We start from the raw sequence: 26,657 nt of genomic DNA, 5'->3' as shown, positions 1-26,657 counted from the left end.
ACAGGAAGGAAGTGGGTCCAGGGAGTAAAAAACAAAATCATGTTCTTTGCTGCCAAAGCATCCGGACTTTTTCATTCTTGGCTAGGGGGAGTTACCAGCCTAACAGGGCTCTCTGCCTCACTCCCTCCTCACCCCAACCCCTCTTCTGGGCCTCCCCTCCCCTCCTTACCAAAGCTCCTGCCTCTCAAAAGGAAACATCAGGTTATTTTAAAGCCGTGACCTGAGAAGGCCTCTTGAGCAAGCCTGTGCAAGCTGCTTTCTGCAGGAGTCCTAATTGCACATCTGCAGCAAAGCTGACCCCAGTATTCTCCTGGAAGACAGACCCGTGTTTCTACCACCAGAGACCAGGGGGCGCCACTCTGCCGTTACAAGGAGCATACCCTTGGATGGTTATTTTTATGAGATCATGCTCAGGGATATTATTTAAGACAACCGAAGGGAACACCTGGTACAAATTTCCCCCATTCACCGTAAGTGCTTCTCTTCCTTTCCATTTAGTTACTTAACAAAGTTTGGACATACTGTGACTCCTAATCACGCCATGAGACCTGGTCCTTATGCCAGGCCCCATGGCCAGCCTGCCCCGTGGTCTCTTGGCAGGAACTGGTAGATGTTCCTGCCTCAGGAGACGGGGCAAGGAAGGAAATGGGGTGAGGGAGAGATGGGAGGTGGGAGGTGGGGAGCAAAGAAAAGGCCCGTGTTCAGCAGGTCCCAGAACTGATGTTATTACTCACATGTGTTGGGAAGCATTGGGGTACAGTTTTGAAAACTGTGGGGCCGAGTCCTCGGGGCCGTGGGGCGCAGCGTGGCTGATCACCATCATAATGGGCCTATGGGGATACATTCTCTTAGACATTTTGAAGTAATTAATGCTCTCGTTAGTGATTAAGTCTGTGAAGTAGTCCTGAAACATACATTTGACACAAAACAAAAATTACAAAAGGTGACATTCATCAGATGGCATTTGCATACTGCTTTCTTCAGAAGCGTCTCACTCAATGAAGGCACGAGGCCTCAAGTGGGAAGGAAGGTGATAACTTCCCAAAGCGGCAAAACATCTTCCCAAATGGACGAAATCAGTTGCCAGTTACTTTCTAGGTGGCTAGCTTGGTAACACGCAAAAATTTTATTTTAAGTAAGGGCACGACTTAGCAATTAGGAAAGAAAAAGAGTCCAGTCAGTCCTGTTTGCCCAAGATAATGATCAGATCTGGCAATCCAAACGCTAGAGCCCATGAAACACCGGATACATATTTCATTCTCAGATTTCATTGATGTAATTCTTTGACAAAAAATTTAATTACTTCAAGGGCAGGAAACACCCACGCCCACTACAAATTCACAGTTGCAGAACACACCCCCACCCACACACACGCGCCCGTTTGCACACACACAAACTAAAGGAAAGGTCTTTAAATTCAAAATTCACCTGTGGGAATTATACAGTAATTGCTAAATGAAAGCCATAGCTCAAATCTGGGTGCACAGGGAAAAGCTGCAGTGTTTTATCAATTAATTCACTTGAAATAGTAAATATGGGGAGCATTTGATTTCCTGCAGACTATACTGTTAATTGCACAACTAAAATGATACAGCTGCTGGGATTTGAGCCTGACTGGCTAATAAAATGACTTGAGCTGCCATCCGAGGGACGGATGCAACTCCATAAGGGGGAAGGAAGAAATGGAATGAAAAGGAACGATGAAAACTTAAACCACCTGCTTCCTCTAAGTGGGTACTGCTGGCCTGGAGCTCCACTGCAAACTTTATTCAGAAAGTGCCCAGACAGCATTCACAGTGTCAGAGGCTCCCAGGCATGACTAATCACATGTAGATTCAAGGACCAGCACAGCTGCCAAAGCCATGCCCAAGGGAGGAAATCTGTGTCACATGTCATTGTGAGGACAACTCCACAGGCCATCACCTTCTTCCGTGGGAGTGTCTGTTTCATTCCTTTTTCTCACTAAAAAAAGGCCATATATTCTTTTCGGACACAGTTGTCTTTGACACTTAATCAGCTGTGATAATGGGCAAGTTACGCTAATTTTAGTCTTTGGAGGGAATCTTGATTACTTTGCTCTCCTTAGGACAACAGGGAAAGAAAGGTTAATAGCTTAAACAAGGAGCATGAAAGCATCCCTACAGATAAAAAATGATGGCAGTGACAATTAGCGCACTTTGTAGGACATTGCTCAAATCTGCCTCCAAGGTCCCCGCCAGCTCTCGACTTTGATGAGTCTGGAATCTTATTAGCAATGTTTGTGAATTCATTTGCATTCATTGTTTTCTGAAGGGGACGGAAGAGCCAGACTTACACCTTATCTCCCACCAAGTCCCCCCCCACCCCAAACAGGCCAAGCATAAAGCCAGCACCATGCTAAAATTAAATCAAGCTCCTTCTCTCCGATTTTCACCAATGGCTCTTTCGTAGTGATCTACTCTAGATAGAGCAGATTGCCGGCTTCTTTTAGAAAAGTGAGGAAGAGCTGGGCATGGCTAGAAGAGAAGAGGATATTTTAGGCTAATTAGTGGGCTAAATTCGAAGATATTTTCCCCTTCACTCTTGTCGTCTGAAAATTGTTTTATTTTTGGTTGGCAATCACAAAACCTTTGTGAATTTTAAAAAGTCTAATCTGGGATGCATTTGTTAGAGATACGGAGGGACGTGTTGATTTCAGTTTCTGTGAACAGATCTGGAAATCTGAGGGTTGATGGCCCCAGAGCTGTGGACTCTCACTGCCATGGGGCAGGTGTCCTTGTCACATATCAATGCTTGGTCAGACAGGAGGAAAAGCAAAGAATGTGGTTTCCTGACCTTCGATTATTGTGCTTGTCTGCTCTAAACCTGAAGCCACAGATGAAATGCACTTTCACGCCAGTGAAAAGCAAAATGGCACAAGAAGAACACTGGATTATGTGGACAAATCCTCTAGGGAGCAGAAAAATAAAACAATATCACGAGACCAAGTGGAGGCGTCTATGATTTTCTTGATGATACTTCATCAAAGGCTGATTGCCTTTCATCCTAATGAGGGAAAAAAGAATCACTATTCAAAGTCAGTGTTCCTTGAAAGTCTTTTTCTTGCCTGGAGTTTAAAATTACCTTAAAATTTCTCATTCTAACATTGTGAGAACATAGAAAGCCAATCTCGCGGATAAGTTAACTCACTGAAAATGGCTTTTCCCCATTATGCACACAGTAAATTGATGCAGTGTAAAAGTGCCTGAAAATTACCTTTGCATAATCAAATCCATGCTTTTCTTTGATGCCATTGCGACAAACAGTGTAATTATAGAAACGAGAATTCTTGATTAATCCAAGCCATTCTCGCCACCCAGGAGGGATGTAGCTGCCATTATATTCATTGAGGTATTTTCCAAAAAAGGCTGCAAAGGGGAAAAAAAAAGGATTATTTTCTCATATGAAATGATTAATCACAAATAAATGCATAAATGCATAAGTATGAAATTAGGATTTGAAAAAGAATAAAACCAAAGTAAACCTTGCTTACAGTGAATGCCGAAATAATAGTGTAATACTCTGATTCTTTGGCAAAGTGACAGACGTACATTTCCCTTTTGAATAAAAAAGCATAGCACCCACATACACAGATTACAGTGCAATAAAATCACCATAATGATCATGGTACTCAGGGTGCATCCATTTCTTGTGGGTCTGCTGGGATGAAAGCAGAATGTACCCTTTTGTTAAGTTGATTTAACAGTCAGAGAAGTAGCCAGTGGCAATGTGGAGTGCTGTCTCTGGGCAAATACTGGGGGACTGAAAATTCAGTCTTGGTGAGAAAATAAGTTTTCTAACTTACTATTTGTGAGTTATAAATTATGAAAACAGTATAGAAAAGCTTGTCTTTGTGTTTGCATATCCAGAGTACAAATTTTCCAAGTCAAGGAACCACGGTAAACTCCATTTCTTAGGCACATGGTGAGGGTTTCTATGTCATACACATTTTATGGCATTGGTGCTCACATTACGTATCTTTTATGAATGTGTATATCTATTCTTGATAATGAAGGATTCTGGTGACACAGAAGTACTGCACAGATGACTAACTTTCATAGAATCATAGTTGCACAGAAGTATGTGGGACACTGACTCTCTACTGCTCATTGACGAGGCCCCTGGAAGGACTTCACATGTCTAACTTTTCATGCCACTCCCAAGGAAGGCCACTGGGCAACAGAACTTACGGTCCTGTCAGAGGGAAATTTTGGATTTGGATGTGGTCCTCTACCACAGATGATAAGAGAGGAGCAATGAGGAGGGAGTAAGTAGGAAAGGTTGGGGTTTCAGGAGCAAAATGTGTTAGATCTTGAAGTCAAATGCCTTATAACTATCAGAAGGGGAGACAAAAATGAAAGAGGGTACCATTACTTCCCCCCCCTTTTTTTTTTCTTTTTTCTTTTTTTTTAAAATATGTTCACTTACTCTAATCACATTGCATACACCACGTTATCACCACGGACGTAAATTCAGGTTAGACAAGAGAGCTTCACAAGTGCAGGAAAGCATTCTGGAGTATACCCAAGTCTGTGGCTAAGGTCTGACCAAATCACCTTGCTGAAAAGTCATTAGCCACTTCGATTATAAGTAATGCGTCAACATTTAGGATTCTTACAAAGAAAATACATTGCATATGTTTAAGAAGTGTTTCTCCTATACCCTTGCCTTAGTACTTAAAATCCACATTTCTATTTCAAGATGACATTCAAAAATTACTCTAATACCGCAGCAGCGTAGCTCGAACTCGGCCGTTACAGAAAAACCAAACTGGGATCCATTGTTAAGGTATTCTCACGTTTACATGCATGATCCTGAGATAAAGCCTTCTTCCAAGCAGCTGTGTCCGGTTTTTTTTAGGTTTGGTATAAACACAGACACATTTCCATTTGTGGGGAAAGCAGAGACTGTTATAGCACATACGCTGTTCTGAAAGGGTTCTTTAAGAACCAACCAGCCCTCAAAACTGCAGGACCCAATCAGTCCATAAGACAAAGAGGGTACTATTCCTAATAGTTGTAATTCCACCAGGAAGGCAGGCATAAACAAGCCCTGTTCTGGGTAACTTACATGTTTGGTCACTGTAGTAGCCATAAACATAGCCTTACTTAAGAGTAAGAAGGAGTAGAGAAATTTTTATATATGGATGTAGAGGGGTGTGTGTGTGCGTTGTGTACACACATGCTTAGACCTGCGCATACGTGTGTATGTAATACACACATGCAGGCAAGCTTTAATTTTTCTGATTTTTAATCAAGGCCGCCATCTTTCATTTTAGGGAGAAACTCTGGCTAGCCAGATGCCTTCTGTGTCAAAGCCACTGTGCAACTTCACTAAGCAGGCTTCAGGCGCCTCCACTTACACACATGAAGTAAGTAAGGTAGTTCCTGGATGACGAGCCAGGGAAGATGAAAACAGATCCCTGAATCAGGCAATTTACTGGTATCGCTTTTCAAGCACGCCTTTCTGAATCTCAGTCTCGTCCACGACACGTCATATCTGTGTCTTGATGGGCTAGCTAGCTCGCTTTCATCCTGACAAACAGCTACCTGTAGGATACCCGCAGCTGAGTGTTTTCCTTACTCTTCATAGAATCGTCCAGAATGGAATGAATCCTTTTCCCTTCCCAGTTTACTTCTCTCCTCGGATACTCTTTTCTTCTCCGAGAGTCATAATCGTCTTCCTGGTTGACCAGACACGGCACCCCAGGGCCTTCCCCGGTTCACCTGCTCCTTTGGTCCCCTTGCTACGAGGAAGCCACCACCTGAAGGTTCTATGCAGATAACAGCTCTTGAACCTGCCCCTCTTTCTCCAATGACTCGACACCCCCATGAATACTCTCAGTCTCCTGCCAGCTCCCCTAGCCAGCCTTCCGGACCTTTCTACTCTTAATACCGCCTTCCTGAAGACTGACTCTGGGGACATCACCTGTTGTCACAATCGTGGATGGACCCCCCCACCTCACGTTTCACTTGATAGAATCAAGTTTCATTTGATAGCATGCCATGCAAGGACAAAATCCCTTTCTTTCCATTTCCAACCCCAGCCCACATTTCTTGGTTATCTGTCCCTCTCTCTGAAGAAGGCATTTTCTCTGTTTGCTCTGGTTTTCCCCTCTCTGCCTTTGCCGGTGCTAGTTCCCTCATCTCCCCGCTATGTATCAGGGCTAGACCAGGTGACATTCTAATCCCAGTCTTTGCCCAGTCCCCACAGCGATTTGTCTCTGTGGCTCAAAGGCCATCTTCCCTTTCCTCCTTGTGCTACACTCATACTTGTATAAAGGTAATCCCCCTTAGTCTGTAAGGCTTCGAGCGCAAACATTGTCTTTGCCTCATCTCTGTACTCTCCCTGCTCCCCATCCTTGCACGTAGCATAGGGGGCTTCATAGCTTTTGTTTCTCGCACTGAGGTTCATGGACCTCTGTGTATTCCAGGGATTCCACAAGTTCTAGACTATGTTTTCACTGGAATCAAAAGTGGCTGGAGCTGCCATTTCTGATTAATTTTCTTTGAAGAGCTAACTCAAAACGAGAAACATAGCAGTGTTTATTTGTTGAATGAATGCTTACATGTTGAGTCTGCAAATGAGTATATCCATCAAGCAGTCAGTTGGCTTAACGCCCACTGCCTGGTTACCCAGCCAGGCCCTGGAGCCGATCGATGGGTGTGGGACAAAGCATACAGGATCTCAGGTCAGATAGGACTCAGGATTTCCCTCTGAGCTGACTACGCGCAGTAGGAATTCTAATGAGGGTTTCTCGTCTGCAGAGACCAACCACCTTTTCACAGAGAACCACGAGATGATTTTCCTTTCTGACGAAAGGCAATAATGACTTCCAGTCAGAGGGAGCAGACGAGGGCCACACCCCACCAACATAACCTCAGAGGGGACTATTTCCAGGAACTTTTCACTCAGTAAGCTCGAGCCCAGCTCTGTCCTCTGGCCTGCTCCTCATCTCCAGGGACCCCCCCCCCCCGGCGCCCCTCCTTTTCTCTCCTTTTCTCTTAAAAGAAGTAGAAAAGTACAGGGGTTTGGAGTATAAACCCTGGAGCTGGCCTGCTTGGGTTTAAATCCTGGCCATGCTATTTGCCAGCTGTCTGTCCACAGGCAAGTCACTTGGCCTCTCTTCACCTCCAGTTCTCCCATCTGTAAGACCATGAGGATCATCGTAAGAACAGTTGCTGTGAGAATCCAGTGAATTAAAACATATGTAAAGCGCTTCAAACAGCGCCTGGCACCTCACAAGGGCATATTAAATGCCACTTCTGCTCGTATTCTTATTAGCAGCTCCATTACTATGGTCCTCCCATCCCTGAGTCCTGACTCAAAGTCCTTTACCACCCTGTGCTATGAGGAAATCTTGTCCGAGTTCTGCACTTGTGTGCTTGAAAACATTTCTACATCTTTTTCCTGCCCAATCAGACTTATTTTGTGGCAACAGGTTCCCATTTGTCTTACATTTTCCTGCTTCATTAGTTTGTAGATTTTTTTCTGGCTTCATTCATTTTGTTCTCTGTTTTTGTTTTTTTTTTTTTCCCACTGGGGGCAGCCATGACAGGTCATTCCTGCCCTTCCCTCATGGTTGTCCTTGTTGAGTTAGTTACCTCTGCTTTCTACCTATTGCCATGGCTATCACCCCTCCCTTAATCCTCCCCTTATAAACTATCCCTTCAAGTCTCTTTATAGTCCCTGTTACAGGCTTCAGAACTCCCTCCAGGTTTTCGGTGTCTTTGAGCTAATGGAGTGTAAAATATGTACTCAGGATTCCAGATGTGCCCTCACCCATCACACGTGTTCCAAGAGAGACCAGGACCTTGTGCGTCACCACACGACACCCCTGGTGCCATGGGCTTCAAGTTACTCTGGCCTTTCTTGTTGCCTCGTAACACTGAGACTCATTTGTAATCACCCCTGGCCTCTTTCAACATTACGCTTCCTGGCAGCGCTCTGCAATTGATTATCTGGGCTTCTAATTATTTTCCTCCAGATGTATTGAATCTCTTTCTCCCTCCCTAAGGTGAATTTTCTTTTCTTGCCCATAATGCTATTGCATTACGTATAGTATGAGGTTTTTCTTATCCTTTGGCATTGGCAATTCAGTCAATTTACTACTATGGGAGTATATCCCGAACACACCATCTACCCGTCCTGTATCGTGTTCTTCTCTGAGACACCATTAAACACTTCCCTTCACGGCTATTTGAGAAGGTGGTAGGGAGGTCAGGTGACAGGGTGAAAGATCACAAAGACCTGATTATAATTAGTGTTGACTTTATGTCATGCTACTTCTGTCCAAGACTATCTGTTACATAATACTTTAAAAATTCCCCTTCAACTTTTTTGAAGCAAAGACCTTTCAGTCAGCAATAGGAACTACACAAAAGTTGTCTGATGCTGTGGAGAAGTTAAATCTTACGTAACATAACAAACGATACACTAATTGAGCTTTTACTCCATGTCATTGATAGGCTTGGGGTCACAGGATTTTACTGGTAGTAACTGACAAATTAACAACATACATGATTTTGAACCAAGTTAAAACTGGAATTCCCCAACTGGACTATAAGTCTAATGAAGACAGGGCTCTTACTTTATATCTTTTTATATCCCAGCATTTAGTGTAATTCCAGGCATGTGTAGTTCAAAAATTGTTTGCTCCACCTCATGTTACTATCAAAAATCTGTAATGCCATTATTCACTAAAATTAGAATATTAGTATGTCTTACTTTAGGTCATCTCTACATTTTTAAAAAATCCCATATTGGACAACAAATAAAATATATATGCTGTAAGTAACATAAATAAATTTCACAAACTAAAAAGACATGAAATCAGAAACTTCCTTTGTCCTAATTATTTTGTTACAAAGGGATTTTTTTCAAAAGAATTTATTGCAGTTCTCCATTAAATATAGCCCTTTCTCCCCAAATGATATGAAGTCAAATGAGTATGACTAAAATTTAATTCACATGTGATTTTATGTATCATGTGTTCTGATTGTAACTTGAACACTACAATCTTTAAATGAATCAATATAAAAATTATAGGGATTATAATAAAACTACAGTATAATTTTCGACAGGAAAACCACTAGGAATCATCCTAATTTAATCTCTGTATTACATATATGAGTTGGAAAACTAGCTTATGCAAGTTCTCTAAACAAATTAAAGGCAGAGATGGGATGTAGCTCTAGCTCTCCTCAGTCTTGATTTAGGGATTTTTCTGACATTTGTTGTTATCTTGCAAACGTGGATTGTTACTTTTACCTTAAAACTAATGCCAGGTTTTACATTCAATTCTATCCAGGTTTTACATTCAAGTCTCACAAGAAATTCACACTAAGTTTTGTTTTGTTTTGTTTTGTTTTGTTATTTTCTGAGCGGACAGTCAGGTAGGATATTCATTTTTATGATAGATAATCCAGTATCATTCCCACTTCACTTGTCTGAACATAAAATGCAATAGACATGTTGCTGTATTTTCCCCTTTTGAACATTTAAGCTGTTGGAGAGTCATATTTTCCATGAGTAAAGTTAGAAAAAATTCAGGCTATAGCCAGTCCAAAAATATGCCTCAGTTCTGAGAAAGAAAAAAATCATGTCATACGATGGTAAATATAATATTGGATCAATTCAGTCCATCGAAATCCATGTATTCTGGATGCCTCCCAAAAACCCGTCTCTTAGTAATTTGTCTTCTTGGAGTTATTCTTCATAAAACTGATTACTACGTTGTGCTTTTCTCTCGATGAATATTTATGTATGATACATATTTCAATTTCTTACATTATTTTTCTTGGGTTCTCAGCTAAACATTCCAGATAATGTATTCATTATTAGAAAAACAATAAAATCTTTATATATCAGCTTTTCCTCCTCTAGGTTAGTAGATTATAAATAATTATGTTGGTTTAATATCCCTTCACTCATTCTCTTGACTTCTTAAAATGCCTGTCATCCTGATGTTCTTATTTGTGTATTTTCAAATGGGTCTCTATCCCTGGCTAGATCAATAAACTGTTAAGAAGGCATCTTTGCTTCCTAATCACCTGAGATTCTTCAATATTTTTCTATCAAAGATAAATTTAAATTGTATAGATCTCTATCACTGCCATTTTCGTCTTCCAATTTGTACTTTTGTCTGATTCATTAAGGGGCACATCAACATTAATTTTCTTCTGTGAAGATCATCCTTTTTTTATTTCTAACTATTCGGAAAAGTCCTTGTTTCCTTTAAAGAATTCCTTTCCTCTCTACGATGACTCACTATAAGTCCAATTATTACTAAGTGTCTAGACCCCTGGGCAGAAAGAAGGTTGGCCTCAGAATCAGACTAGGTTTCCGGGAGCAAGTCTTCTACCCTGAGAGAAGACAACTGGGCTTCACAAAGAGCCTGACAATTGTCACTGGGACAGCCTTATGGTGTGCAGTGTCATTTGAGACCCCACCCATACAGGCAGGGTAGCACACTGGCAAGAACCCTGAAGACCAAGGTCTTGACACCCGCTCCCTGCATTAGAACATTGGATGTGTTACTTTTGATCTTGGCATAAATTTGCTCACCCGAAAATAAGGAACTTGAACTAAATTCACTCTGTTTTATCTTTTGTCTTATGATCCCTTGTAGGGTAGATACAGCATAGTCTAATTGAAACAAGTATCAGAATATGCTATGCTTCTTAGAAGAAACCGATTTATTTTATCTTAGTGACCTGGTAAACTTCGCAATGGATGGCATTTTGATTTTTGCTTTTGCCATCTGGAAGCTTAGTTCCACATAGGCACCCTCCCCGGCACAACTCCAGAGCGGGAACTTTGTACACCTAGCTTTGCCTTGACTTTTTACTGGTACGGGTCTTCATTTCCATTTTCCAGGGTCCTTACCGTGTTGTATCCTGGTGTGTTTTACGTATCCCTGAAGAAACTTTGGTTTGAGCCATGACAGAAACGTACATAAAGAAATAAGATGATGGAAAAGGAAAGACTCTGGAGTCAGATGTGCTGAATCCAACCCAAGACTGGTTAACCTGTGACCCTAGACAACTCCTGAGTCTTTTCGTCTTTGGTAACACAGGCAAAGCCGGAAGAATTCAGTGAGACAATTCCGTGAAACTGCCTGCTGCATGGTAGGTCAGCAACAAATACTAATTTCCTTCTTTTCCCTCTTACTTTTTTCTCCTTAGTTTCTTTGAGGTATTACTGACAATCAAAAATTGTAATATATTTGGGGCCCCTTGGTGACTCAGTCTGTTAAGCGACCGACTCTTGGTTTCTGCTCAGGTCATGATCTCAGGGTCACAGGATCAAGCCCTGGGTGGGGCTCCAAGCTCAGTGTGGAGTCTACTTGTCCCTCTCTCACCCTGCATTTGCGAGTGCTCTCTCTCTCTCTGTCTTTCAAGTAAATAAACAAAATCCTAAAAAAGTTGTAATATATTTTAGGTGTACAACCTGATGGCCCGAAATACTTAAACATCGTGAGATATTCACCGCTGCCAAGCCAACCAATATATCCATCACCTCATACCTCTACTATGTTCCTTTTTCATTTCTTATATGGTGAAAACACCAACCCTCTTAGCAAATTTCAAGTACAGTACAATATTGTCAACTAGGGGCCCATTGCTGTACACAGTTTCTTCAGAACTCATTTATCTTCTTGCTTTTTCTTGATTTGCCCTGAAACAAGTTAGCAAAACCTAGTGGGCCACTCTAAGTCCTGGCAGGGTTCCCTGTGTCATCCTGCATCTCTATTTCTTATGAAAGACTTTGTCCATATCACTCTGGATATGGGGAGAGTCCTGATCCTTCAAGCTATGTATCTGCTACTAGGTTTTAAATGATAGGGAGCCTGGGAGTTTGAAAGGCATCAATTTCACATGATGCTTCTCATGAACAAAACATAACTTGGTGGTTACAATGAGGAACCAGGCTTTAGGAGAACGTTTCTGATTTTGCTTCTGAGTTGGTCACACGGTATTTGAAATCCCCACCTCAGTTATAAAACAGAGCCAAGTACATTTGCTGTCTCTGAACCCTACGGGGATGTTTGATGGATTTGCAAAGTGCCTTAGAGCTCTCAGATGAAAGGTGCCATAAATTTAAATCACTTACGTGAGAAAACACACTTAGGATAAGGCACTCTGAGTAACCTAGTTTCTTTCCAAAGCATAAGGAAACACCCTTGAGAGTCATGGGAGGAGACTTTGAGATGCTTGTGAATGACAACACTATCATAGTCAAAATCAATATTTTTATCCATAAATAACAAGGATTAAGTGCCCACAGAATGCTCTGCAAAACAAGCAAATGGCCTCGTATTTTTCAAGTCCAGTGGGAAAGATTCATTTCATTTTTTAAAGGTACTTAAGAGAATACACTTGTTTGAAACCCTTTTCTTCTTCATCTTCAGCATAGAGAATCTGTAGACCTAAAAATGATTTCCAATGAGATTTAATGATAATATCTTTAAATCTTATAAGTCTAGGTGGCTCTGAAAAAAAAAAATTAGTTTTGTTCTCCCACTCTTCTATAAACATCCTTGTTGCCTTTCAAAAGGAAGCGTTCAGAAAACCCAAGAGAATATCGACATGCTGAGAATTCTCTCAGGTTTTATTCAAAGGTTTTGGGGGTTAACCTTACCAGAAGGAGCTTGTTTCTTTCTTAGAAAGACTGGCATGACATTTATGACTTCTCTTGAAAGAGACCCCCAATTTTCAAAAGACCAACTAACCAAAAATCTCTCCTTGCTCTATACAGTACTGGGAATGCCTTCCCTTCATGGAAGATGGGCATGAACACATGGGACCTAAAAATAACCACAAATTGGCTAAAGAAACTCCGAATTCTCTCGATTTTAGGAATGAATGAGTAAATGAATCAATAAGGTATACCCTACTGGTTTCTTCATTCGGTTCTTTATTACTTCAAAAAATCATTCTGATCACCTATTGTGGTCAGATCTTGAAGTAGATGCTAAACAGTTTCAAAACCTTTGTTGATTTCTCACTGAAACAATCAGCAGGAATTTACTGACACCTAAGACAAGCCTCAAGCTGAACCATGATCCCTTGATATCTGGGAGTTTGAGGTAAGCAGGTAAATGAGGGTGAAAACTGTTCTGTTGCGGATCCTCTTAGAAAATTCCAACCATTTTGTGCTCTGATGAATATAACATTTTCATAATGTGCCCCCCTGAGCATCACTTTTTTTTCTAAGGGATCTCACATTGGTACATTCTTCAGAGCAAAAAAAAAAAAAAAAAAAAAAATGGGGAGGCTCCCGATTGAGGAAAAAACCAAAACCAAAACCAAAACCAAAAACCTACACTACTTCCAATTGTTGGAACTTTATATTTTCATGACACAAGGCATTTTTCTGTATCTAAGAAGTGCCAGCAGAGGTTCATTGGCTAACAAGTCCACGTTTACCTGTTCTGTAGCCAGTGTTGTTAAGATATACAGCAAAAGTCCGAGGTTCATGCATCGCCTGCCATGAAGGTGAGGAGCAGTTCTCGTTGTTGGTGTAGACGTTGTGGTTGTGCACATACTTTCCGGTGAGCATGGAGGACCGGGAGGGGCAGCACATGGGGGTGGTGACAAAAGCGTTGGTGAAGGTGGCTCCCCCATGCTCCATAATCTTTCTTGTTTTGTTCATGACTTGCAGGGACCCTGGAAGGCACAATTCCAGCATTGTTTAGCAGAGCGCACCACATGAACGCCCATTGATGTCATGTCACTCAGTGACTCTGTTCCCCTGATTTATTAATTTCCCTCCATCGGCTTGAAGCAGTCGATAATTTGACAGCTCCCATTTCCAGAACAGAATTAAACATTTGGGATCCGACCATCTCAAGCATTTTGCAGAATAATAAAACACATTTCAGCTTCTCCTCGCCTTACTCACAAAGAAAAAAAAAATGCAGGCTAATCTGATAATTAAAGCTAGAATTTTAGATATGGAGCAAATTCAAAGGCCAGCAGCCTTTTGAAGATTACCAGAGAACAAGAGCCTGTTACACAGGGCATCAAAACCCCAACCCACCACATAGGCACAAAGCTTGTGACCTTGAGGAGGTTATTAGTTACAATGTTTTAATCATGGAAAGTAAAGAGGAAAACCATTTTTTTCCCGTTAAGTAAAAGGTCCTCCAAAATGTGTGTCTTTAATTAAAAAAAAAAAAAAAATCTTCATTGTAACTTGGTATCCTCTAGCTAAGTCACCAAATACCTACCAGTTTTTCCATCCGGATAACACTGCCAGTTTATACTTTCACCTGTTTACATGTAGTATTAAAAGGGAGATTGTTTGCTTATGAAAGAGCAATGATTCTACCGCACTCCAAAGTATTTGCATAGAGTAAAATATTCCACTTTGACTGCAAAGGATGAAATTGTAACTTAAGATTGCTGGGGGAGAAAAAAACGACTTCGATTACTCTATCCAGCCAAATACTGCCGCTGAAACACATCCAAATACTGCAGAAAAAAAGCACAGGCTAGAATTCAATAGTCTTTTCAGGACTTGTCAAGAAATGCACTACAGAGCACCACAGCCAAGCCTATTGCATTTGAATCCTGGAGCCTCACATTTCCAACAGGTCCCACTTCTTCCAAAGAAAGGGAGAAAGTCTATGTAGTTTTCCAGCAAGGAAGGAAATCGTAATGCAAACCAGGCAAGCATTCAGAGCAGAAGAGAAGTGTGTAACGGTCCAAAAAGCCACAGTGAGCCTGATTTTTTCACGTATTAGCTCTTACTGTTCACATGAAACATATGAAAACAGGAGGAAGGTTTCTAATTGGGTCTCATTAGAGCTCCCTAAAACAGGCTTTAGTGAGGAGGATTCCTAACTGCTTTTTCCCCCCTGGTTGTCTTCGGGGGATCAAGCAACATTTTTGTAATTGGTGAATAACGTGGAGCTAGTGCCCACTTCATCTCTGGGCTGCTCCCCCAAGTGTAGCATTAACAAAAGAAATGGAAAATTCTCTGCTGCCTCAGTCTTTAGCGGTAAACTACCTAGATGAGAACTGACATATAGAAATCACTTGGGGATATTTGCAAAGCCACAAGAGCATGGAGATAGCAGTAGCAGTACAAATAAGGTTAGGGAGGACTGAAGGGGATGCCTGATGGGAGTTCTGAAACAAGAGACGGACAAATGGAAGGTCAGCAGGAAGAAAAACACAAGGTGGGCGAAGTGTGTTCGTGGCAGTGTGGGGAGGACAGTGTGGGTGCTCTGAAGGTGGGAGGGTGTTGAGGGATGAGTACAGCACATTGATTTCCTAGGATGAAAAAGAATATGGGGAATTCTCTTGATGAAACATAGGAGGTAGAGTTAGCGAATGGCTTTGAGGCTGGGCAGAGATACTTGATTTTGATAGAAGAGCCAAAATGAAGGCAGAATTGTTTCTCTGTCAAAGGCATGAAAGACACGGTATGGAAAACGTCTTCAAGGGGAGTTGCTGTGGCAAAGGGGGATGGAGGTATGTGCACTGAAGAGGAAATAGGCTGGTCCATCCAGGTTACAGCCGAGAGGTCGCTAAAGCCATCCGGCTATGAGGTGATGCAAACCTGAACTGGATTGTGCCTCCAAAATGGAGGGAGGCTAGAAGAAACAGATCCCAGAGACGTTGTCATGCATCAGAAGGTAATGAGTTGACTCATACCTCAACGTTTTCAGCACAGGAAGAAAACTGGGAAAGTAATGGTTTCACTGTTGCTTAAGAAGTAGCTAAAAACACAGTTGTCTTGTAGAAGATCAAGGAAGTCCATTTCAGAAATGTGTTTTGTATTTATTGATCAGATGGGGGAAACGTCCTGCAGATGGAGACAAGTAGATGGATGGAGACATGGGAGTGGGGAGAGAGCTCAAGGTAGAAGGTCACGTCTCTTCACTTATTCCTCTTGCCTCTTTACCTCTCTGCAGTGCTTACTTAGTGTAGTATCTGGAATTTTGGGAAAACTCAGCAAACACTACTGATGGATTTTCACTGCCTACTGCTCTCTTTATTACAAAGAATGGGCGCTCAGTTTCCTTTATGAGCCTTAGCTCCACTCATATTAAAAAAAAGCACCAGAAACCATCCTCAAAGCCCCTGAATCACCAGCAATCTTCTGTTTACAGACTCATTCAGACTGCACATATAGGACAGTGGGTGGGAATTGGATCTAAGGTAAATAATATATAAATTGGTACTAAAACTTAGCCCAATTCATAATCTGGATTTACCCCAGCAAGGGCTCCCCTCCCATTCCAAATGTCATTCTTCTAATGAAGTAGGCAGATTATGTTGAGGTCCTAAACGAGCTGTCCAAATTCCAATGAGTCCCCAAGTCAAAGGGCTTGTCGAGGCCATTTGGTCCCCAGAGTCACAGAGACCACTGCAGCCCCGCAATTAGGATTCATAAAAGTGGGTATCTGGCCTGAAGTTTCTCAGTAAAGAGAAGATTCTGACACAATGTTCTTCCAACTTTAAACATCACTTGGAGCACATGTTCCATCAGGATTCTGGGCCCACCCTGGGCTGCTGATTTTGGAAGACTTCAGGAGGCACTGGATAGAGAATCTGTGCTTCTAACAAGCCCCCTGGTGAGGCCCTGGTGAGGCCGCTGCTCCCTGCCCGCGGACCACACTCGCGCTCAGAGAAGTAGTCCAGGTTGGACACCAAAGCAGGGAAGCCTAGAGCTGGGAGAGACTTCGGCAGGTGGCTCAGCCCATCGCGAGGCTGTAAGGTTCTGCAGACAGGAACCCGAAACATCCCGACTCAGGCTTCCCATCAGCCAGGTTCTCTTCGGAGGCCTTCACACCCATCAACTCGTTTAATCCTGATGGTAAGCCTTTGTAGCAGATGCTCTTACCTATTATTCCCATATAAATACCACAGATGATGAAATTGAGGGGCAGAAGGGCTAAATAGCATTCTGAGGGCCACACGTACCCTAGGGAGCAAAGCCCGGAAGCAAAGACAGGTGATCTGCTCCAGACACCGCGCTCTGAAGCTCCATCTCGGCCGAGTACGGGCTGTGACACTGACGTTGTCAAGACCGAGAAACAGAGAAGGTGTCTGCTCAGAGTCAAGATACGTCTCACTTTCCACAGCCTGATATTCTGCTTCATCTGGCCTGTTAGGGGAGACACTGAGGCACACGAGTGACGGCCTCCCGCCCACCCTGCCCCCAGGGGCTGATGTGATCTCAGGAGCTCAGGCTCAGTGAGGGCCGAGTAGGCTGCCCACGTGTCTGTCCTCACAGCCGGCGTGAAATGCTGCCTCTGATCTTGCTGGGTTCTCTGCAGAGGAGGGAACACAGGAATGCTACCTCTTTCCTCTGAGTGAGTGGGCAGTGGGAAGGAAAGCACGAGGAACCTTCTTTTTTACCGCTGTGTGATGATTGATGTCGGGCAGTACCATTGTCTCGCTCCGCCTCCCTCACCACTGAGACCGCACTGTGGACTCTTCCTTGGGAAACTCTCCCGAAAGCTACTCTGTGATGAAACTCGTCATTCCGCACGTGCAGCTGTCGGGGTGAATGAATGGGATGATGTCCTGCCTTGCTGTTGGAAGGGCTCAGTTTTGCTTAAAGCTGCAACTACTCCAGAGCACTCACCAAAGCACATACTGTGCTGTGAAGTGTGTAAACCTGGTGATTCACAGACCTGTACCCCTGGGGATAAAAATATATGTTTATAAAAAAAAAAAAAACAAAAACAAAAACCCGAACTATTAAAAAAAAAAAAAGCTGCAACTACTCACCTCCCTGAATTTCAGGCCTTTGGGGCCTACAACACCAATCGTGCTGATTCTCAGTTATTAGAATTATTATTTTGTAGGAAGGAGAAGACGCTTAAGGCCAAAAATTCTAACATGATTCACAGGGCAGGGGGGGACCTGGGTGGTTCAGTGGGTTAAGCCTCTGCCTTTGACTCAGGTCATAGTCTCAGGGTCCTGGGATCAAGCCCCACATCGGGCTCTCTGCTCAGCGGAGAGCCTGATTCCCCTTCTCTCTCTGCCTGCCTCTCTGCCTGCTTGTGATCTCTCTTTAAATAAATAAAATCTTAAAAAAAAAAAAAAAAGATCCACAAGGCAGGACTTAGGAGGGTAAGAAAGAGACAGGTAAGAGCTCTGAACTTGAGCTTGTGGGGAAACATCTGGATTTGGCCACAGATCGGGCTGAACAAGTCACCTACTCTCTTTTGGTCCAAATGTCTCATCTGTAAAATGGAGCTAAGAATCATTCTCCAACTAGTTCACAGGGCGGTTCAGGAGCAAATGGCAGAACAACGCTCGCTGTTAGAGCACTTTAGGCAAACACGTGTCATCAGGGGGCTGGGGCTGGACTCTGCCTGCGCCTCAACCCACCGTGTTGATTTTCTCCTGTCTTTTCAATTCCCCTGTCTGTAATCTACATCTGAGTTCTGAAAGTAGGGATGAGACTAAACAGGTTGCCACAGACTGAATATTCGTGTCCCCCACAAAATGTATATGTTGAAACCTAATGACCAGGACGGTGGTATCGGGAGGTCGGGCCTTTGGGAGTCGGGATTAGATCATGAAGGTGGGCCCTCATGAATGAGATTAACACCCTCATATAGGACACCCCACTAGGCTCCCTTGTCCCTTCTGCCATGTGAGGATACCTAATAAGACAGCCATCTGTAAGCCAGAAAGCGGGCTCACACCAGACACTGAATTGGCTGGCACCTTGATCTCACACTTCCCAGCCTTCAGAACTGTGAGAAATAAGCCACAGAACCATCCAGTCTACGGTATTTTGTGGTCGTCTGTTCACGACTAAGACAGAGGTCAGCTATCATTTCTATGTTTTAAGACTTAACATGTTAATGCTGGCTTATAGTTAAAAATATCAGTTCTCTCCCATGCCACACACACACTCCCCTTGCACAAGAAGCCTGACTTCATAATCATTTAAAATTGTCCTTGGAGGTGGAAGCCCGACAAGGTTGCTATGAGGTGACTGTCATTGGGTCCAGTAGCTGGTGTGGGGGCACTGCTGACTGGTCTGGCTTGAGGACAGAGAAGGTCCAGGCCACAGCTGAGTCCTAGATCTGCCAAGAAAAGCTGTCCCAGTGCCAGAGTTCCAGGTGGGGACGGGGAGGTGTCTGCAGTGCCCCTGCAGGGGTAGGGGTGCTGTAACAGCAATCAGCTAGAAAGGAGGCTACTGCTGGGTCAGCAGTGACTGGGAGGGGAGAGATGGCACTTTTCAGGAATCCTGCAAGTTCTAGCACGTTTGCAATTTCAGTGGAATTTTTTTAAAGAATCAAGGCTCGAGGAACAGTACTTTGGATGGAGTATGGGGATAGCTTATTGGGACTGGTTGGGACCAGGGCCAGGAATTTAAATCATTCTACACACTCCGACTCATTTATTCTCACATCATCTGTGTGAAAAAGGTCAGCAGAGAGAAAATGTCCAACTTCTCTGAATGACTTTTCCAAAATTACAGAGAGCTTGAATTCCCTTTACATGTCAAACTTTACAACAAAACTTTATCTTTCTTGATTCCAGTGCCTTAGTGTTTGATTATTCAATGGTTTGTACGATGAAAGATTGATGTTTTCATCAAGTCTGTTTATCATGGTCTGGAAAAACTCACAAAACCAGAAATTCAATAATAAGTATTGCCATTGTCATCTCTTAAGGGAACTCCAGGCATGTGGGGTTCAAATGCACCTGGTTTTCTAGAGAGACACATCTCCTTGCAGACTGCAGTGGTTCATGGTTTTGTTTGTTTGTTATTTGTTTTTTTAAGATTTTATTTATTTATCAGAGAGAGAGAGAGAGAGCTCACAAGCAGGCAGAGTGGCAGGCAGAGGCAGAGGGAGAAGCAAGGAACCCAATACAGGACTCCTCCCTGACGGGCAAGGAGCCCAATACAGAACTCGATCCCAAGACCCTGGGATCATGACCTGAACCAAAGGCAGTCCCTTCACTGACTGAGCCACCCAGGCGTCCCTGCAATGGTTCATGGTTTGATGAACAATGATGACAAACAAGCACAACTCTTATTAATTGTGTGGGGTTGTTTCTTGATGTCATCATTTTACGATGAGCTACAGTTAATGCTTTAAGTATGTAAATGGTCTGTACTAAGTACCTCTATATTCTATTGCTAACTTCTCACACCAATAGTTATCTTTACAGTAAAATATGAAACCCTAAACGGTGATATTTCCAATATTAAAAATAGCTATATTGATCTGTTGAATATTTTAATTCTGAAAGCGTAAGAAAAAAGTAACATGGTAGAAGAGTACACGTTTTTTACCAAAACCATGGGGTGGGTGGAAAAAAACCCTAGAAATTTCAGCAAAAGCCCAAGGGATGAAATGAGATTGGGGAAGAAGGGACCAAGAAGTGATAATAAGTCCATCTGGAATGTCTCTAGGTAACTAAGACTCATTACTTTTTTCCCCCCAAAGAGCAAAAGAGGAGACTAGTTTCTCAGGGAAATAAACTGAAAATGTCTACAGGGTTGGATAGAGAGGTAGGCAAGTGAAGACAGCCAGGTATAAGAAAAATCAAGGAACTTTCATCTTTTCTGTTTTTGACATTTGGTAGAGATGTGGGAGTATAGAGATTTCCCCGACCATGAGAAAAACAGCAGTATGGGCAGGATGGTAAATGGCTCATTGGCCGAAATCTTGGGGAGCAATGGAGAGTGGTGGGGACCATGATGACCTGAGGACAAGCTACACCTAGTGGGGCAGTTTGATTACTCTTCAAGCATATACCTGATTGCCATCTCATGAGAATGCGAGCTCTGCTCTCCTGTTTCTGGATTTTCAAGAAAAGTCATAAACTGGAATTTTTTTTTAAACAAGAAATCATCTGATTTTTAAAATGTCTTAATTAAAAACAATACACTGGTCAAGCAAAACACATCTGTGGGCTAGGTCAGGACTATAGATCTCAATTGTGACCTCTGATTTAAAGACAGTAATTTCATGTATTTATGATTTCTTAAATCCACATATGATCTGAAAGAAGCAATGGGCCAGCATTACTGAGACGTTAGCATCAGCTCAGTTTCCTAAGAATTTAATAAATGCCACATTGAGTCAGATCAGCTCCACAGTTCACTCCTCAGAGTGGCACCAAGGGACACTTTTGGAAAGATTTAGAGCTTAATTTCTTTGACTCTAGTCTTAGGAAGTTCAGCGAGTTCCACGAGCATTTTTTATTTTGTTCTTTTTGATTTATAAAATACCTAAGTGCAGGAAAATACTAGAATAATGTGTCTCCAAGCTTTAAAATTTTTATTTTTTATTTCTTTCTCTTTAAAAAGGTTTATTTATTTATTTATTTTTACTGGGTCTTTCTCTCCCTTTTTTTTCTTTTTAAAAATTTAAATTCAATTAATTAACATATAATGTATTATTAGTTTCAGATGTAGAGGGCAGTGATTCATCAGCTTACATATAATACCAGTGCTCATTTCATCCCATGTCCTCCTTAATGTCCATCACCCAGTTCCCCATACCCCCACTCCCATCCCCTCTAGCAACCCTCAGTTTGTTTTCTATGATGAAGAGTCTCTTATGGTTTCTCTCCCTCTCTGATTTTGTCTTGTTTTATCTTTCCCTCTCTTCCTCTATGATCTTCTGTTTTGTTCCTTCATTTCTACATATGAGTGATATTATATGATAATTTCTCTGATTAACTTATTTCTTTTAGCATAATACTCTCTAGTTCCATCCACGTCATTGGAAATGGTAAGATTTCATTTCTTTGAGGGTTGAGTAATATTCCATTGTGCGTGTGTGTGTACACACACATACATGTACACACACATATATCACATACTAGGTCAAAAATCAGGTCTCAACCAGTATCAAAAGATTGGGATCATTCCCTGCAAATTTTCAGACCACCATGCTTTGAAATTTGAACTCAATCGCAAAAGAAAATTTGGAAAGAACTCAAATACATGGAGGCTAAAGAGCATCCTACTAAAGAATGAATGGCTCAACAAGGAAATGAAAGAATTTAAAAAATTCATGGAAACAAATGAAAATGAAAACACAACTGTTCAAAACCTTTGGGATGCAGCAAGGCGTTCCTAGCTTTAATATTTTTAAATGTCAAGCTCTTAAACTTAAGCTTTTAAAAAAGTTTAATATTTGATGATAATTGCTTCAGTTATTGTTTTCACGTTTTAAGGCAAAATGTGGAATTATCATTGATATTCTTGGTTACTCCTCCTTCTCCAGAAGAAACCATCATCCCAACTTCATGTTGATCATGTCCATGTGTGTTTTTCTAGCTTAAAAGAAAGTGTAAATCTTTTACCTATTAATATAGTCTAAAAACCTGAACTACTTACAGGTACAGACACGACCTAAGTTACTGCATAAATTGTGCAAAAAGTAAATCCAGACATTAGCGGACCAGTGGTTAAGTCATGTCATCTTTTCACAGATTAACTTTTCTCCTGGGATAATGATATTTGTCCTATCCACCCAACTTGGGTGGGATGAAAATAAGCGTAATAATGAGAACGAGTGTTCTTTGGAAAAAGATAACATACAAGGTTCTAGCACTTTTATTAATGAATTCCTTATGTGTCTTACTCCCTTCACAAAGTACTAGTTTATTTTGTTTGTCCACAGACAAAGTTGAGGGAGTGGCCCCCATTCCTACTGAGTAAGAGCTTTCTTTCCGAGCTTGATTTCATAAACTCCCATTACAAGCCTTCTCAGCCTTTGTCTTCCCAGACAAAGAAGTAGAATAGCTTCCTTCTTTCCCCCAAAGAAAAGCATTCTATTACAATTTTTGTCATTGTTCTTCTAAGCCTTTCCTAAGTCGGTTATATCTTTCTCGAGGTATAGTAGCCAAAATTGCCTGCAGTATGACAGGTGCAAATAGTTTTGTGATTCTACTCTATGTAAGCATCTGGCAAGCATAACAACATGTAAGTAAAAATAAAATAAAATAAAATAAAATAAAATAAAATAAAATAAAATAAAATAAAATAAAAACAAAGCAAAACCCAGTCATATGAAAATCACAATGAGATACCAGCTCAACCCATTAGGATGGGTATTACAAAAACAAGAAACAGAATGCCAGAAAATAACACATGTTGGCAAGGATGTGGAGAAATTGGGGCCCTTGTGCACTGTTGGGGGGAATGTAAAATGGTGTGATTGTTACGGTAAACAGGATGGAGGCTCCTCAAAAAATTGAAATCGAGTTATTAAATGATCCATATTTGGGTATTTATTCCAAAGCATCGAAAGCAGGTACTTAAGGAAGTATTTAAATACTTATGGTCATAGTAGCGTTATTTACATAGATTTCCAATAATCAAAAAGTAGAAGAAACCCAAGTTTCTATTAACAGATGAATGGATAAACAAAATGTGGTATATACATACAATGGCTATTATCCAGCCTTTAAAAGAAGGAAATTAGGAAATTCTGAAACAGGCTATAGCAGCAATGAGCCTTGAGGACTGGTATTAGGCTAAGTGAAACAAGTCAGTCACAAAAAGACAAATACTTTGTCTTTGTCATAAGTGGTTTAATTCCACTTATGTGATGTACCTACAGCAGTCAAATTTATCTCTGAATTTGTCCAGTAGAATGATGGTTACTAGGGCATAGAGTTATTGTTTAATGAATACAGAATTTTAATTTTGTAAGGTGGAGAGTTCTGGAAAATGGTTGCAAAACAATGTGAATGTACTTAATACTACTACCTACACACTTAAAAACGGTCTAAGGATGGCCAAAATAAAGAAAAAAAATTCAAGTCAAGTCTAGAGCAGTTTGGCTCAAGAAGGATTACGAGAACATTACAGAAGTCTAGGTGAAAGTCTCCACCAGGCAGTGTCCACTACCAAGAGCATAGTTGTTAAGGTAGAGAAAGGAGGTCTTTTCTAAAGTCTACCCCACGGTTCACTGTGGTTCATCATTATGTTCTGCCAGTGAGATAATAAGACCTATCTTATGCTTCTGTTATCTCTCTTTCAGAACCTAGAACACTACTATGCATTTACAACTTGCTTTTAGGAAGTCCTCAATAAATATTTGTTGAAGGACTGATGGAAAACATCATGGTTAAATGTTAGCTGTGAAGACCTAGTCCTAACACTGGTCCTAGTTTCACCATTGACTAGTTAATCACAGCCTACATGACTTCTCTAAGCCTCATTTTACTTATGTGCTAATTAAAGAGAGCAAGAGCAGCTACTTCACTGAGTTATTGGGAAGAGTAAATGAATGAATGCTTAGCATTGTATCTGGCTAGAAAATCAAGGAAGGAGCTAGAGACAAATACATAGGAAACAACTGGGTTGATAGAACCTGGGCTATGAGTTGTGTCTATTATATCCACATGCTTCCACTTAGTGAAATATTTGCTCAGGAAATATTTGCTGGATAAATTAACTAATTATAGGGTGAGGCTAAAGGCTGAAATTTTGAAATCTGTTAAAAAAATTGTCAAATGAGTCCTTAATTTATTTTAAAGACGAGGACTGTATATTGAAGAGGTAGACTACCACAGATACCTGTACTCACTTCCGAGAATTTTTTTTAGCATTCTCAGGCCCCTGTAGGTCCACTTGGAATCTATTCAGCACTTACTATATTTCCTGCATGGTCCCAGTAAAACACTACCTTGCTCGCAGGCCAGTGGAAGAGACAAGTATGGAAACACATGATGGATTAAGGGCCATACTGGAGGCATGTCCAAGGTGGTACAAAGGAAAGTTCCATCTACCCTGCTGGAGGGGAGAATGGTTTTGGTGAAGAAAGACCCCCGAAGGCAAGGCATTTGAATTGGATCATGAATAGGTAGGGTTTCTCCAGGTGGAGAGAGGGGGAGTGGGAAGACAGAGGAGACAAGATGTACAAAGTCATGAAATATAGGTGAGGGAGATGAAACCACCAGACACCTTCAAGGAAGCATGAGTTATTTCCATGAAGCACTGAGCAAAAGTGGGGGAAAGGAAGAGCCTCATAAAAATAGGCAGCGGCCTGGTCCAGAGCTCATTTGCTATGGAGGAGAGTTGCTTAATCCTCTTCCAATGGGAAACCATGGCGAGTTTTAAGCAGAACAGACCTGATCAGATACTGGCATGATAACTCCAATCATGGAGTGAAGAATAGGCAAGAGGCCCCAGGACTACGGGAGACGGGTAGGTCAGGGGACTGACTAATCAGTTAGGGAAGCACTAGAGAAAAGAGAATGGTCTGGAGATCTTGGCTGTAATGAAAGGGATGGATTTGAGGGCTGTTAAGGAAGATGAATTAAAATGTGTTCACCTCATTTTACTTGCTCTATAGGTAAATGAAAACTTTAAGTACAAGCCACACTCATACTAAAGTCGGACCGCCTAGGCTTCACCTGGGCATGTTGCCTGAAAATCAATACTCTTCTTTAATTAATTAATTAATTAATTTAAAGATTTTATTTATTTATTTGACAGACGGAGATCACAAGTAGGCAGAGAGGCAGGCAGAGAGAGAGGAGAAAGCAGGCTCCCTGCTGAGCCGAGAGCCCGATGCGGGGCTCGATCCCAGGACCTTGGGATCATGACCTGAGCCAAAGGCAGAGGCTTTAACCCACTGAGCCACCCAGGCGCCCCAATACTCTTCTTTAAAAAGTGAAGTGACAGACAGCAGACTCTCCAAAGCAACTTCAACAATCATTACCCGCTGCTGGGTTTTACTGCACGTGCTTCCAGCTTAACCCAAGGGGTTAAACTCCGTTGGGATTCCATGACTTGGTATCAAACTGGAAATTGAAGTCCTCCTCCATGGAGACCATGTTCCAATATGGGGGTGGTTTGCTCCTTAACAACCCTGGCCTGCAGAGCTCTGCAAGGAAGCCCAGTTGCTCTGCTAGCACTAAGTCCAAGTTCAGTTCTAGGACTGAAAATGAGTGCTGGTGACAATCTGTAAGGACGAGCTTCTTATGCGTCTTAGGGTCCTATGAAAGGTCATACCTAGATTTATAGACAAGACCATAGAGCTGGGCCATTAAAGAAATTGAGAAGATAAGAAAGGGAATCAGATGGTTCAGCAGCTCTGCTGGAACGGCCAGAATTTGGCAGGCTCTCCAAGCGTTCTGGAATGAACCCACGATAGCTAATTCTTCAGAAAAGCCTCATCTCCAGGGTGGTAGTAGTGAATTACCACCAGAAGACACAAAGAATATTGTAACTTTTAATTACCTAGCAATTATCACAAGCTCTGAAAGTATCATTCGCTTGAATAATAATAACAGAAGAGAGTAATAGTATCTGTGTTCACATACACGGCATAGAATTACAGCCATAAGCTCATACTCTTGGAAACAATTTTGCCCAAATATATAAAACACTTCTTGATCAAGAGAACCCAAGGTGCATAATCGAATCCTTGACTTCTGTAGTACCCAGGCTTGCTCTTTTCTCTCTCTCCGTTTACTCGAGGACCCTCCCCAGACAGTTTCATACACTTAAGACCAGAGAAATCATGTTGAAACAAAAACCAAAAGCCTTATAATCGATACAAGTTCATTTTATAAACTCAGGTTGCTGGTTAAGACCCTCCAGTCAAGGACCACCCCCCTGCCCCCCTCCCAATATTCACTCAGTGTTACTGATCAGGCGAAAGGTCAGTGCATCATTTG

The 26,657-nt window shown here is 41.8% G+C and overlaps 1 protein-coding gene across 5 annotated transcripts in view; it reads right to left on the bottom strand.

Moving 5' to 3' along the window:
* SULF1 (sulfatase 1) overlaps positions 1 to 26,657 on the bottom strand; it is a 173,801-nt gene that overhangs the window by 53,087 nt on the left and 94,057 nt on the right. For all 5 annotated transcript variants that reach the window (XM_032315780.1, XM_032315782.1, XM_032315779.1 and 2 more), the window contains 3 exons: positions 13,449 to 13,688; positions 3,235 to 3,386; positions 735 to 904 (listed from right to left, as the gene is read on the bottom strand). In XM_032315780.1, the coding sequence (XP_032171671.1) occupies positions 735 to 904; positions 3,235 to 3,386; positions 13,449 to 13,688 (562 nt within the window). The remainder of the gene's footprint in view (positions 1 to 734; positions 905 to 3,234; positions 3,387 to 13,448; positions 13,689 to 26,657) is intronic.

This window comes from Mustela erminea, chromosome 16 (genome assembly GCF_009829155.1).
Source record: "Mustela erminea isolate mMusErm1 chromosome 16, mMusErm1.Pri, whole genome shotgun sequence".
In the NCBI taxonomy this organism is placed as follows: Eukaryota; Metazoa; Chordata; class Mammalia; order Carnivora; family Mustelidae; genus Mustela; species Mustela erminea.
This window is presented reverse-complemented; position numbering and strand designations above follow the sequence as displayed.